The sequence below is a fragment of the Rutilus rutilus genome, assembly GCF_951802725.1.
Source record: "Rutilus rutilus genome assembly, chromosome: 24".
Classification (NCBI taxonomy): domain Eukaryota; kingdom Metazoa; phylum Chordata; class Actinopteri; order Cypriniformes; family Leuciscidae; genus Rutilus; species Rutilus rutilus.
Window position 1 is genome coordinate 6,577,672 of NC_140228.1, and position 16,847 is coordinate 6,594,518.

At 35.1% G+C, this 16,847-nt stretch overlaps 1 protein-coding gene across 6 annotated transcripts in view; it reads right to left on the reverse strand.

The window, feature by feature from the left end:
• The window catches only part of st18 (ST18 C2H2C-type zinc finger transcription factor), a 61,730-nt gene that overhangs the window by 26,106 nt on the left and 18,777 nt on the right, over window positions 1-16,847 (reverse strand). For all 6 annotated transcript variants that reach the window (XM_084399589.1, XM_084399584.1, XM_084399586.1 and 3 more), the window contains 3 exons: window positions 6,415-6,530; window positions 4,175-4,223; window positions 1,621-1,651 (listed from right to left, as the gene is read on the reverse strand). In XM_084399589.1, the coding sequence (XP_084255715.1) occupies window positions 1,621-1,651; window positions 4,175-4,223; window positions 6,415-6,530 (196 nt within the window). The remainder of the gene's footprint in view (window positions 1-1,620; window positions 1,652-4,174; window positions 4,224-6,414; window positions 6,531-16,847) is intronic.

Sequence of the window (16,847 nt, forward strand, 5' to 3'; positions counted from 1 at the left end):
GGTGTGCATAAGAGACTTCTTTCAAAAACATTAAAAATCATTCCGACCCCAAACTTTTCAACAGTAGTGTATGTGAACAGACATGACTAGATTCTCCTTTTCTCATATATTATTACTCATTTTTATAATTGCCCCATAATCCTCTCTGTTAAGACAGATAACAGATAGACATGTAGTTTCAAGTTAACATTAAATCAAAAACGTCTTTCTTAATTCACACATCTGGTCTTACAGTAAATGATACGGTGGCACACATTATTCCAAAGACAAAAATATAATTCCACCTCTGAACCGACTTTCCATTTTAGCCTTCTTATTTTTCACCCCCTCCCCTCCAACCACTTATAAGAGGCCACTTTTCACCATCCAATCAATTCCCGATGGATCAAATCGAGCCTCGCCCTACATTTTGTCTCACTGAACATCCTGTTTCACACACACACACACACACAAAGGGTGGCGAATGGCATTTCATGCTCTTTGAGGAAACGACTTTGTTACAAAACTCATCAGGGCAGCATCTGAAATTCCCTGCAAGATGTGACTAAGAAACTCAGCATCGCAGATCCTCATGTGTGAACTTATGTGTGAACACAGAGTCCAAAACACTCAAGCATGAACTGGCTCATTATTTTCAATGAGAAATCTGTTGCTATTATCAGCTATCACGCTGCATAATAAGGAATGATACAGAGAATAAAATGTTTGCTGTAGGCTAATATCATAAATATTCTGACTTTATATCTCCCAATTGCATGTTATAATGTCAGAATTGCGAGATATAAACATGAAATTCGGAGAAAAAAAATCTTTTTTTTCCAAAAGTTGTTTATGTCTCACAATTCTGACTTTATAACTCGCAATTGCGACTTCATTTCAGGCAATTCTGAGATAAAAAGTCAGAATTGCGAGATGTAAACTCGCAATTGTGAGAAAATAAAGTCCGAATTGTGAGATAAAAAGTCGCAATTACCTTTTTTATTTTTTATTCTGTGACGGAAACAAGCTTCCATAATTTACAAAACTACAGCTGCCCCAAAAAGTATTTGGACACTTAAAGGAACACTATGTAACTTTTGGTTACACAGAACATTTGGTTGTGCTTCAGCTCTGCTTGACCGTGTTCTCGCCATCTCCGAAAAGCCAAGCCAATGTTGATTCTTGTTTTATTACGAACTTTGTCGCATTCTCTTTTTGCCAGCAGATGCATACTTAAAAATGTATGAATGTCATTGCATTAGAGGTAAATCATCAAATCAAGCGACATTTATTTTAAAGAAAGATATACAAGTACACTTTTCAATCACAAAATAGTTCTTCAAATGGATCGTGTTCATACAACACTTGTGATAAACTAAATGACTTCATGCATCAGCTAAAAAACATCAAAACACTAGGTTAAAAGACTGAGCAAACATGATAAAGACAAGTCAAATTAGTCAAAAGAAAAGACGATTTCCTTGATTTAATATTTGGTATCCAATGCAAAGACATTCATTTATTGTTAAGTGTCCAATACCTGAAATCTTAAATGCAACTTTTGACACCTGCACGTATGAAAAGCCGTCAGAAAAGCCATAAACTGACACCCGGAAGCAGGTAGTGAACTCTCTGGCTTACCTGGGCGCCTCAGCGATGCAGTCAGGCAGAACTGCAAACAGAAAAAGAGAGAGAACGAGTAAACACACATGTTTACATTTCCAGCAGCGAGCCCGGCCCCTCCAGCACCTGCCTGTGATCCTTCACACACCTCTCGCTTTAATGTCACACTCAGACGGACACAATGATGAAGGCTCCTGCTGACTCGCTGAGAGACGCTTGTGTTGAGGATACAACTCTTCTGGCATACAAAACATCTTAAGCAAAAAACTTCCTCTACCTCTTTTTTTTTTGCTCTGAAAATGTGGCTATGGATAGCAGCAAAAAGGATGCAAATCCATACAAAACAAAAAGATGCAAATAAGGCTTCAGGAATTTTTAAAACCACGTTAGAGAGGATCTACCCTTGTCCGGTATCAGTTGACCCTATTTTTCTAGTGGATTAACAGGCCATAAGGTCCTATTTAGGGTTCTTTCAGGCACTTCATTTACACAACCTTCCATCATGGGATCATTTTTATAAATTAAACATATCGTTAACATACTTTAAAGTAACCCATTAAACATGAAAGTATTATGTAATCATTTCTCCTCATATTGTACCTTTTTGGCATTAAGCGTTCTCTAAAATTAAGGCAAGAACCCTAGGGTTATAGAACCTTATTTCTAATAAGAGTGCTAAGAAGTTGACTCATTTTTGAGTGCTCTGGCCCTTTAAGGTCAGGCATTCTGGGTAATGTCTTTCTTATGAAGTAGGGGTGAACATCAAGCAGTTTATCATGTCTTTATGTCAATTGCAACTAGTTAATTTACTCATCATTATAAGTAAAAATTTATTTGTTACATACAAGAGATGCAACACAAAGTATTCAGTATTTCAGTATTATGCATAATATTAATAATACAATAAAATAATATGCATATTACATTGTAGCTACAAAATACATTATAATACATTATATTGAATTTAAAATTATATGAAATAAAATGCCCTTAAAATTCATCATATTTAAATATTTTTCATATTTTTTTCATATTTTTTATACATTTATATTTTTTAATTAAATATATTACATATTATATTATTATATGTCTGACTTGAATCAAACTAAACATGATGCACTTTTTAGGTTACCAGACAAACATTTTGTAGACTAAATGAAAGGAAAGGTAAAATGAAAATTCTCTGACAGGAATGAATTGTTTTAGATTTCATAAAGCAATATTTTCTCTCGGGGTAAAATTAGCAACTGACTACACAGCGTAAGACAATACACATATCTGGATATGCATGGGGGAAAAAAAAGCTGGATCACTTTACGAAACAGTGTTTAACAATCACAGCTCTGACATAATGATATATTCAAAGCCTCACTGTGAACTTAGTCTCACGAGATGTACAGACAGACAGACAGGGAGAGAGAGAAGGAATGTGTGTCAGTAGGAGAGAATATCTCATTCACAGCTTCACTTCAATCCCATGGTGAAGACTCAATAAAACACCATCATGAATTTTTACCGGCACATTAAAGGGCCAGGCGCACATGAGCGGTACAGTACGTGGCTCTAAACACTTAAATAATGATGTCCCCTTTCCATTCACGACGCCCTCCTTAACTCGTTTGAAAGAATATTGCCACATAATGAAGTCACTGTCTATGCATAATGCATCGCCGCGGCAACCGCACCTCTCTCCAGCTAAAGAGGATTAATATTAAAATTGACAGATCTGATGTGAGACCGTTAAACTAACACTTCAGATCAAATGTGCGTAGGAAAAGGGGGCGTGCGCACGCGGGCCTGTCAGGAAGCCGTCGCTGAGGCATCATGGGAAATGTGTTCAGCTTGTTTGTGTGAACTTTGTACAGGGCAAATATAATGCATGTTTATATAAACCAATAATGCGTTCTAAAAAGTGTTATGAGATCGTGTTTCATAACAAGAGCATGAAATAAATATTATGTTGCAGAGGTAATGGGTTATACATCTTTACAATGATATGAAGCACTTTAACACTTTATGCTAAAATGTATTACGCCATTCAACTTTTTAAAATGCTAAGCAGATGTTAATTAAAATATGTAAATAAGAGCTGACATTTCTAACTATTTGAATGTAAAGCGCTGAGTATACGGTTGATAATTATATGAAGTAAAATATAAAAAGTCAAGCTAGATATATCTACTTGATCTGAACCTTAATAAAGAATTAATTAAAAAAAGATTTATTAACCTAATAAAGAAAGATTGATATATAATATCAATAAAAATAGATAATAATTATATATACAGTATATATATATATCAGTTCATACATATACAGTAGATATATATATATATATTAGTTCATATATATATACAGTATATATATATAAACTAGATAATTTAAGACACTGCTGTTATGTTATGTTATATATTTTGTTGTTATGTTATATTGTTACACGTCATGTTATACGTTGTTATATGTCATGTTACGTTATATGTCATATGATGTCACGTCATGTCATGTAATGTTATGTTATGTTATGTTACGTTATATTATATTATTAAAGTTAGTATATATATTTAGCACTTACTTGTGCCATCACATGTTTCACTGCGATTCTCTTCACTGTCAGACTCCATCTGGAAATAAAAACAGAAAAAAAGTTAATAACAAATAGCAATTTTCAATTCCAGAGATTTATAATCCTGTTTAATAACTCATCTCAACAGGATCTCATCATCAGAGTGACAGCTAAGTTCCTGTCAGTTTAGGTTATTAATAAGTAAGCCAGATTATTGTCATGCAAAGAGTTTATCACATCGCAAGCACTTCATTTTGCAATTTCAGAAACAGCCCATCTGCAAGGCATCACAACTTTAGATCTTAAAAAAAAAAAAAGAGAAAAGAAAAGAATGAATAAGTTTAAAATTCTAGGATTACAGTAAATGATAGTAGTAAAAAACCTAATCCAATCAACTGATTCCTGGAGCGTGCAATGAGGCGTCAGCACAAGAAATGAAAGGTCAATGAACTTTATGACAAATAAAAGAGGGAAATTTCACAGTGTTCGCAGTGGCTCGGGTCCATTATGTGCATTGTGTGCCGAGCTTCATATTTTGGCTTGATTTAATTGACTTAGCATCTGCACAGAACTACAGCAGCAAACAGAGTACAGTCAGACAGGCCTTCACTTTTAAGAGGGTGAGACAGGGGCGAGCAAAAATTTAATAATGCAAAAACCAGCGACAAACAAAAGTAGTAGTGTGTGTGTGTGTGTGTGTGTGTTTAGACAAAAAGAGTTGTTAATACCGGTGCACCTACTCACTCACTCACTCAGTCTCCCTCTCTCTCGGTTTCTCTCTGCCAGCAGTGCCTTGCTGATCCCAAATAAAACCTATTAAATGTAATTATTCTGGGCTGATGGCGCTCTATAGCGGTCGGAGGGTCTGGTGAGCTCGGTGAGTCACTGGCTGGGCTGTTACTTCGCTTATAATGGGAAACATGACTCCTATCTCCCCTTCTCTCGGCTTGGCTGTTGTGATTGAAGCCACTGACCTGTCATACATTTATAATAGGGGGAGCAGGTGTGGCATTGATGGACCTTAATTTCCTTTAATAAACCTTTTATGTGGCCCACTCTTAATGCCACGCCGGCCCTCTCCCGGCTCCCGACGCGTAATAGCTTCATTACTTTTGATTACTGGGGGCCCCTATTGAGACAAACAACTCCCAAACACTATAGATTACATTCTGTAAAAACTAATGTACCTGATTAGTTCATTACACTGGCTCGCTCGTGTACACACAGACGCACGCTAGCACACACAACGCCAGAAGTGGCCTGGCGCTTCCGGACGGGCTTTTCTGAACACCTCTTGAAAGCTGAAACTATTAAAAACCGCGAGAGATGGGTTTTTGTATCGTGATTTCTGTATTGTTTCGCTGTGAAAGTGAAAAGAAAGCTTTTATTAGCCCCCCGACAAGCACAGGGCTTTATTTCCACAAAGGTTTACGCAGATTTCGAGGGTTACGTAATTTGATATTCGGTAGGTTCAGAGCGGAAACTTTGACACGAGGAGGAGAGCGATCAGGCAACAGCTGCTCACTAACAATCCCTTAAATTACACGTCACCACCTTACAAAACCAAACCATATGTCAACAAGCGCCGCCGACCTCAGGTATCACGTCAGTTTCAACCGGCACAAGTGATTCCCCAGACAAACTACAAACAAACTTCGCATGCTTTACTATAATATACTGTGCAACTATCACTTAAAGAAGCTACACTGTCTGCAAACTAAAATAATCAAGTTTGTTCATATTAAATAATGTTAGAATTGAATATATTCGATTTTTTCTTTCCTTTTTGCAGTGTTGTACTGGTAACAATACTTTTTAAATGATGGTGTATCATATAGGCTAAACACACACAAAAATCTCACACACACTCAAAACTATGTTAACCCAAACTATGTTGATAGTTATGCACTAACAGTTGCCCCATAGTGCATTTCCATTGTGTCTAAAGCTCACACAGAAAATGTTAAATACATAAAAAATGTAATATATATATTTTTAAATAGATAAAGTACTACATGTAACAGTGTGGTGCAATACTTTTCTACTTTCATAGGCCTAAATGATTATGCAGCATGTAAATACACACCAACATGAAAAACAGAGGCAAATTATTATTTTTAGTCCACAATGTGATACATATGAACAAGAGCGTATAAACTACTGGAAGTGCACATGCGAGATACTCTGACTGAATCAATGGCCTATATATATATATATATATCCACTGCAGAAACAATGACTAATTTTACCTTTGTTTGTATGGCCTGTAATGAATAAGATGTTCTGCGAGGTCCCAGCGGGCCGCTCCGGTTACTGCACACACGTTTCTTCAGCTGTTCTATGATGTGAGTGTGACATTCATGCTCTGAGTGAAGAAGAAAATGACAAAAAGATATCAAGGACAAGTATTTTTGAATGACTAAAGTGTGGAATCCATTTTTTAAATCTCAAATGTGTCCTTTAGAGAAAACATGACACAAAATACAGCAGTTATAAGGACATTTCTATTGTAAAACATTAAAAAGATATTTCTAGCCTTTTGAAAATCACTAACTCAATGCAGTCAGGTTGCTTTAGTCATATTAAATCATTCTTATGACATTAGCTTGTGCATACTTTTTTAAAGATTTTTGTTCGAACAGAAACGCTATTCGTGCTCAGAGTGAAAAAAAACTTGAATTGCACTTATAATAAATGTTTAACTCACAAATGTGTCCTTAAGTGAAAACATGACCACATAAACTGCAGTTATAAGACATTTCTGATTCATGTAAAACATTCAAATGTGCAGTTTTAACTTGAAAAATCTATTCATATCTGTTAAAATGAACTCAATGCACTCAAAGTCACATTAAATAATACTTTTTCTGGCCATTTTTAGGTAACAGTGCACAGTTTAAAAACACTTTTATTTTAAATTCACTTCCACTTGGACGACGACATTCAGGAGTTGTTCGGAGCGCTAACCGTGAATGTTACAAACCGTTGAGAAACCTGGGAGCGAATTACCAGACAAGACCTCATGTGGCTTTCTTAACAAGATGCAAATTGATTGCTTGACAGAAATCAAATAGCTTGTGTGTAATTAATATGGTTAATCCGGGAAGAGTTTTGTGTGATTGCGCGCATCGGGACAATTTAAACGCTGCGCTACACAACGCCTGAGCTCCGCTATTGGTGAGCCATTCATGCCTGTTGGCTTTGAGAGAGAGAAAGAGAGAGAGAGAGAGAGAGCTTTGTGTTAATTATGGCTAAAAACTCCCAGCATCTTTTGCCCGTTGGCCCCCGCCACCACACGAGCACAGGGGCCCGGGGACGAGGAGGGGGCCCCCCTCATTAGCATAAGAAGAAAAAGGGCCCACTCCTTGAGCGGCCCGTCATCTGCTGAATCATTATAAGGGGGTTTCTCTCGCCCCTTCTGCGCGCAGACAGCGTCCCTCTGAGGGCCGGGCCACTAATGTGCATGGCCTCGCGGTCTCCAAGGAGATAGTGCTTCCTGATGCGGCGTGCGTGTGTGTGTGTGTGTGTGTACGTCTGCGCGTGTGTGTATGCGGCCGCTGCACTTTGCCCTAACCCATCTGCTCTTTTTCTCAAAGCCCCGTCTGAGCCCAAAGAGAGAGTTGCACTTTACAGCCTCTAGACATCAATGGGCGTGATTTGATTCAAATAAACGACACGGCGACCCTTAAAAACATACATACAAAGAAGATTAGTGTTAACACACACAAATGAGAAAGAAAATATGAATGACATTTTCTGGTCAAAACAGAAACGCACACGCTATCATTAAAGGCCGGGTACAATGTTAGCGCATAGTCTTTAACACATGAATGCTAACATCACCGAAAATAAGACAAACAAACAGACAACGACACAATGCATATGGTAATTATGTTTGTTATCAGCATCACAATCGCTCATTGGATTTAACCGCTCAAGGGACGACTGCTGGTAATCAAACCTCAAATCATCTTTAGCTTTATTACGACATGCACAGAAATGGTGTTCAAGGTTAAATTGCAAGTTAAGCGACAATATTTGTGCATTCTGTTGATTAGCACGGAAATATTTTTAGGAAAGACAAACGTGCATTATGCACTTACAATGGATGTCTATGGGGCAAGCGTACAAACTTTGTTTTAACTTATATTTGACACAGAATTCACTTCTATTTAACGATTTCAATTCATTTTGGGTTATTAGTAAACAATCAGTAACAAAGTAAACCAAATGAGTGTCAAGGAAGGAGGGTGATTATCATTAACTAAAACTAAAACCATAAAAAAAAAACAGGTTACACTTTATTTTAAGGTGTCCATGTTAGAGAGTAATTAACTAAATGTACTTACTATAGGGTTAGGTTTTAGTTTAGGGTTAGCTGCATGCAATTATGCATAAATTATAGTTATTACTATAGTAATTACACAAACACTGTAAAATAAAGTGTTTTCCAAAAAAAACAACCATACTTGAAATAAAATAAAATAAATGGTAAAAATTAATTAAAAAAAAAAAAATGTGAAAAAATAAATCAATAAAAACTAATAAAACAGCAAAAAAAAAGAAAACTCTTGATGAAATGAAAGAGGAAAAAAAACTAACTCAAATTATTAATAGAAAGTATTAATGACACTAAAATAATTTTTGATAAAGCAAACATTTATTCTGGATGTTAGATTTCAGAATGTTGACAAATGGATAAAAATGAAAAGCAGTTAATAAATGTACATAATAAATGTAGATAATAGCAATAAAAACAAACCTAATTAATTTCGTGGTGAAACTGATGGTTAAAAAAAAATATTTATTAAAAATGTTAAAAAAGGTCTATGCAGCAAGCACCGATATTCCCATAGACTTCCACTGAAAGTGCATTTTTGCGCACACGTTTTGTCCAAGTTTATTTAATTTGAATTTAACAACTTTTTTAGACTTTTCAGAAGTGTATTTCTAAAAAAAAAGAATGGCTTTTTTAAATTAAATGTGCACGCCTACAAGTGCTCTCTCGCTCGCATTAAGTTTCGTCTCAGTATCTCGACTTTGTGAGATGATAGAGGGTAAAAAAGAAAGAAATAAGCGTAAAAAACATCCGAAGCGCACTCAGTGCCCTTTTCCTTCCTGAATGACTGTTATGATTAGATTGTACTTTCAGTGTAATTACGGAATAAGCACTATGTGGCACTAAACAATGAATAAATAAAGACCTCCAGCTCTATCTCCACCCAGATACCTCCCTCCCTCCTCCTTCTCTCTCCTTCCAATCACCTTTCCCTGTTTTCTTCTCCTCTCTCTCTCTCTCTCCATATCACCTGTCTCGCTAGTATCGCACAGAGAGAGTTATGAAGACACACAGGATCTCATTGCAAGGTCACCCACTCTCTTTCTATCTCGCTCTCTCCCTCTTTTTGTTTGTCTGTAGCGTCTGGCTGGAAAAGGGTTAAGCCAGGAATGGATTTAATTATGGAATGAATGGAATCACAATGCGCCTGCAGCAAGTTTGTGCCTCCTTATTTATTAAAGCTGCTGATGGTCCAGGTTTGATGAGCCACTTCGGGCATAATTGAGTCATCATACAAAGAGGGTTCCACGCATTCAGAGAGGTTTTATCAGCTGCAAACAGACCTGATTACTGGCAATTACACTCTGATCTAGGAGGATGGTGGTGGTGGGGGGGGTGGGAGGGGTAACTTGTGTGTTTATAGTTTACCCCAGGAATAATTTCCACATTCATTTTACATGCTAAGTGTTTTTCTGTTGCGGCGTAATAAAGCGCAAAGCGAGAGATAGCGGCGTTTTACTTTCATTTTCCCCCTGCGCTGAATGTCTTACTGTAACCGAAAAAAGGGGAAAGAAAGGAAGAAAATAATTGCAATTGAATGCGCGTCGGAAGGGCGGTTGGGGGTTTTGTTTACATGCTTTTTGAAATAAAAAAGCATGCGGAGGTGTGAAGCAAACAGTGACATATGTCTGAACTGGGTGGAGTTGAACACAATCCATTATTGTACGTCGCTTTGATACTTTTTACTTCAAGGGAAATTAATTACATGCACATCAAAGATTGATCAAATCAAAAAAGAAAAAGAAATATTCACAATGATCATTCACTATATAGGCCTTCTGCGTAAAAAAACAAAGGCAGGGAGATGTAAAGAAAGGGGACGCCTGAGATTAGAAGGGGCGGGTGTGTGTAAACGCGAGATATCAGTCTCCCTGTACTTCATGCCAGAGACTTTAAACTGTGAAATCTGAGAACTCAAAAAGCTGCTATTTTAACTTCTGTTAGCTCCTGGAATATGAGGCTATGTTTTCTTTCTAGGGCAAGCATAATTAGTTTCAGTATAATTACCTTAAAGTGCATCATCTGTCCCTAGGTCTAATGTGGGAGTAACTTCAAAGATACACTTGTTTCCAACTGTTTAAAGCATTTCTCATCTGATAAATTATTCTATGAGAAATCTGCCAGCAAACGCAGATGATAAAAAAAAAAAAGGTTGTTTGCAATGGAAACATGGCGTTTGTAGAGCTCCGAAGTTAAAGCTCGTGCAAACAGTTCTGCAAAAGTGACCAAATAAATTAATCAATTATAAAAGTCATTTAATGGAGCACAAAAAAATAGATAAAATAATCCTATGAAACTAAACACTATATCATGTACAATATCACATAATTAAATATCCATCCATCTATCTATCTATCTATCTGAACTGTACTGAATTATAAATTATTTATTATAGCGCATTCTTACTATTGCAAACAAAAAAATGTATCATGTGTATTTTTTGAATATATAATACATATCAAATTATGTATATTATATTATGTATATATAATATTTACAATATATGTCGATATATATATACACATTATATATATATATATATATATATATATATATCGACAAATACAGTATATTGTAATATATAATATACATAATTTTTGCAATAGTAAGAAGTCATTGTAATATATATATATATATATATATATATATATATACATAGATACACATACATATATATATATATATATATATATATATTCGGGCTGTGAAAAGATTAATCGTGATTAATCGCATCCAAAATAAAAGTTTGTGTTTACATAATATAAGTGTGTGTACTGTGTATAATTATTTTGTATATATAAATACACACACTTGCATGTATATATTTAAGAAAAATGTGTTATTTATATATAAAATATAAATATTTATATATAATATAAATTATATATAAATATATACAGTATATACATGCAAATATTTCTTAAATAAATACATGCACGTGTGTGTATTTATATATACAAAATAATTATACACAGTACACACACACATATATTATGTAAACACAAACTTTTATTTTGGATGCGATTAATCACGATTAATCTTTTCACAGCCAAAATGTTGTTTGCAATAGTCTAATTCATTATAAATAATACATTTTATTTATTTATTTATTTATTTTATTTATTCATTCATTCATTGGTTCATTCATTCATCATTCGGTTAATAAAACTGGCTCCAAAAGAGCTAAATAATACTGTCAGGCACTTTTCAATCTAAAAATTGGTAAAGTGTGATGGCCTTTACCGAAGCTCCTTTAAAATACAGTCCCATTTGAACAGCGAGAGATACTTCATTAAAGTCTAGTAAATGACCTAGCGTAGGGGCACAAATACATTTCAGAAAAGTTACTGGGCAACGTGAACATATTTATTTATGCTAACAACTGCATTGTCTCTACATCTTCAATTCAAAGGCTGACCTATCGCTTCCCTTAATGTGCTTTGGAGAAGCATAAAAGGGCATCTGAAACGAAAATGAGATGCCACAATCGAGGCCAGGTGTTAGCAGGGACAACTTCCACGCCTGTTCTCCGTTATCAGCACGCACTGATCCGGCCCATTGTCTCAGGACGGGAAGGTATCTCAATAGAGAGGATGCATGAGTACTACCAGGTGGTCGGCAATTTGTTGAAGCCGTGGCTACCATTCCAGCTAAATCCTGGAGCACAAAAGGCAGGTCTCCAGGCTCTGAAGCCCCTGGGTTAAAAAAAAAAAAAAAAAATGGAAAAAGAGAAAGGGGGGAAAGTAGGCCTATATCACAGGCAGGGTTTGAAAGGAGAAGACCCTTTAAACTCCTGATTCCTAATAAGATTGAAATGAACAGCTCGCATGGCAGCTGTACTTTTCCCAGGGTTAATTACCTTTCACTGCACTTGCCTAATGAGTCAGCTGTTCCTGTCATTAAACAACTCCACTTCACCATAGCTTCTTCATCCTCCACAAACACTGGCCCTCCTGTTTGCTCACTTGTTTCAGCAGCATGTGAGACGGAGAGAGGGAAAAAGGGAAAGGTTGCCCTTCATGGCATATGTTTGGAAACTGGCGGCCACTGACAGTGTTGAGCTCTGATTATGAAATTGAACCCCAAAACAATCTGGCAATGCAAGTGAGGGTGAATTCCACTTGTAATTTAGATTCACTTCGGATAAATTGCTTTCTTCAAAATTAGGCATTTTTTGGGAGGGGAAAAGTTACTTTTTCACAATACACTAGTGATTCCCAACATTGAGAACTTAAATTTTGATTTTGTGGCGGTCAAAGGATTAGAAAAATAAATATTTATAATTTTTTTTTATAATAATAGGATAATAATAAATAAATAAATAAATAAATGATAATGATAATAAAATATTAATATATAAAAAATCCTTTATAAGGACAAAATATGATAGTGTAATCTGTCAAGTTTTACACTCAAAGTACAATATATGTGGTAATTACAATGATGGTATCAATATAAAAATAATTAATTAAATAACAATAAATGCTAATATTAAAATACAGCTAATTTGTGTTTAATGTGTAATCTGTCAAGTTTTACACTTGAAGTTGAATATATGAGCTACTTATAATTAAAATTGTATCCATTTAAAAATTAAAAAAATAAGTAAAATAATAAAAAAAATACATTAATAGATTAAAACCACAACTAATTGTGAGTTATGTTTTTATTTCATTTCCACTATAAGGACAAAAATATGACAATGTATAATCTGTACATTTTTACACTAAGTAGAATATATGTGCTAATTATAATAATAGTATCAATTTAAAAAAAAAAAATCTATTAATTAATTAATTAATTATCATAGTTCCTTTATGTCATAATTTCAGTTCCACTATAAGGACAAAAATATGACAATCTGTTAAGTTTTACACTCAAAGTAGAATATATGTGCTAATTATAATAGAATCCATTTACAAATGAATTATTATTGATTTATTATAGTTCTTTTATGACATTTTTTCAGTTCCACTATGACAAAAATATGCCAGTGTAAACCTTGTGAAGTTTTACACTCAAAGTACAATATATGTGCAACTTGAAATAACAGTATCAATTAAAAAAAAAATAATAATAATAATAATATTAATAGATTAAAACCACAACTAATTGTAATTAATGTCATTATTTCAGCTCCACTATAAAGACACAAAATAATAATGAAGTGTAATCTGTAAAGTTTTATTTGTTTAAAAGCAGCTTTAATAGTATTACTGATCCTTACTAATGCTAAATATTGTATATGATGTATAAAATGAGTTAATATGAGCACAATAGGAACAGTAAAGATGATGAGGGATACTTGAGCCTTATTAACGGGGTTCTTTGAGGCACATGTGACACTCCACCTCATAACACATGCACAGGCTGAGTCGAACAAACCGACATCTCCGACGCGAACGGTGTCAAATCCCTATCTAAAGCAGAGCGAGCAGGTCTATAACACGCTGGAAAGTCCTCTTTGGCATCTACACAGACACCAGCACCATGAGCTCAGCTTCAGCACATCTCCGCTGTGCTGTCATCATTTCAGGCTGGATCCTGCAGCTCAGGCTGTTCGGGGAGTTTTAAGTGATTTTTGCCAGTGTGTGGCGAAATCCCCAGGCCACCTGGATTACAAACTCTAGTCCTTTAACTCATGCCAGTCTAAATCCATGTTAACTCGGATTTACCTCTGGCATAGGAATTCCCAGTCCGAGTAAGCTTTGTTTGGAAAGAGTTGCGCCTAAGTATTTTATGCATTAAAAAGAGGTCTAGTGGGGAATTCTGATTTAACTGAAATGTCCAAACGGGCTGAGGGATCAGGATCATGGATTTATGAAGTCTCATTCTGTAATCTTCTAATAAACAGAATGGATGCGTGCACACTTTTGTCATAAACTTGGTTTTACAACTTGCTTTTAAGGTGCTTACAATAAATGATGCCTACGCAAGAAATAAACATTTGCAAACATTTCTGTAATAGCCTTATTTTATCCTAATAACTACAATGCTTCTGTTAGCTTAAGTGCGGAACAACAGCAGACAAACACACACACACACACACTACTATTTAAAGCTAATTATATTAATATAAATATATATATAATTACTATATGTAACTCTATAACCCAATATGAAAAACTTTTTGCATTTTTAGAATAAAAAAAATATCTATATATATTTATATGTATAATACACAAATTATTTTTTCACAATAAAAACATCCCAAAATGTCCTCATAGGGAAGTTCAACTCACTTCCAGGGACAATCATGCGCGCGCACACACACACACACACACACACACACACACACACACACACACACACACACACACACACGTGACCCTACAGTGAGGTCACACTATTTTCTACTTAAAAGGTCAAAAAAGCCACATTATGAGTTTAAAACAAGCTTCCCAGAACAGCAGATGGAACTTACACATGATTATATGCATCAGTAAAATGAATAATCTTTAAGGAAATGTAAATTTGACTTAACCCCCAGGATTTAATAAAGAGGATGGATTCTGAACACTCTTAACCCATATTCTCATAGCCAGAAAAAAAAAAAGAAAAAAAAAGATATGCATCTTTCACAGGACCAAATGTTCAATAAAGAAGTACTTTATAAATTGAAGTTGTTTCAATTTGCAGATTTCAAACTCTCTGCATTTGCTTTTATCAGATTGTGATTGACCACAACTTTAGATATTGCATTGAGTGTGTGTGTGTGTGTGTGTGTGTGTGTGTGTGTGTGCGCATGTGCATCACATCTAAACCACACACTTATTTAAAAAATAACAAGCCATGTCGCAAACTATAAAATATACATTTTCAATATTGTTGCATTTATGCTATTTCTAAATGTTATGCCAAATTTGTGGGAAACCAAAATCGCTATTTTATATTATAACAAAAATAAATATGAAAAATAACTAAATTACACAAATTTAAAAAAATCTAAAAATGGAAGATTTTTTTTTACTTTAACCACATTATTAAAAGCAACTGTGCGGAAGCAAACTTTGAGAAAATCAAAAAAAAAAAAAAAAAAAAAAAATCAATTGACCCTCTGATTACAGGGTCAGTTAACCATGTAGCGTAAAGTCCACTAAATCTGGCTTTCGACTCGCATCTTGGAAGAACCAACTTTAGTTTTCCCTGCAATACACGTATGTCAACTCGCCATGCATATGATCAAAAGCCACTCTTCCCAAAGCAGAACTAAACAAAAACTACTAGTTCCCAAATGAACAAGCATCACAGCTAAAGATGAGGACGTTGAGGCGAACACAAAAGTAAAGCGTGCATACGGAAAGACAAACAATGTATTAATTACAGTGAAGAGTTTTATCTAAAGAAGAGTGTGTCAACTCTGACTCAGAAAACATGCTTCCAGGAGCATCACCCCTCTCAAACACGACCCTGGAAATGACAGCGTACGAAAAGCACTGCACTTGTCTTGATGCATTTCACAGATCAAGCCCTCCATCCAGCCAAGCATCTTTCTCACCCCCGACCCACCTCTCCACTTCCCTCTCTTTCTCTTAACAAACACAGACGGACACAAACACAGTCAGCGGGTTAGTGAAGGGCCACCTGACTTACCACATCCACGCGAGCTTTTCACAGCGACATGAAAGGTGTTGTTAGTGGAGAGCAGAGGAGGTGGGGTCGGGGTTACGCCGTGTCTTGCTGTTGTGTCGCGTGGCGAGAGGGGAAAGCGAGTGCTTTGGGTCTCTATCCCCCCAGCTCGCCCCCCTTCAGCCTTTGTGTCATTCATTTAACCACCAATCTCATTAGGCAGCGACGCACAATGGGCTGAACTATTTTCAGTATAAATATACCACATGGTGACCCTCAAGGTATAACTTATGAAGGACTGTCTAATCTCATAAAAGATGGATAAAAAAAAGCAACAAAAAAAAAGCAAAGCAAAGGTCAAAAAATGAATTAATAAATAAATAAAGACCAGAATGCTTTCATACATGAACCTAAATAAAACATCAGTTCGTGGCTTAACATATTGAACATGAATATAGTAAATGCAATTAATAATATTTAAATGTTAGTATTTATTAATAGTTACAAAAGATGCAAAATTAGGATAAATATGCAGTGTAGAATTAGCATAAATATTCTATTTAAATATGAATAAAAAATGTAAAGTACATAAAGCATATCAAACTATTAATTAAGTATCAAATATTTTAAATGCATTTTTTTCTGTTGTATTTTTATTTCTTTAATCACTTTATGCTGTGACAATGACTAAAAAAATTATAAAAATTATAACGAGTGCATTGGCAATTTCACTCTTCAAAACAAAAAGAAACGTGTTTAAAAATCAAAGCGATG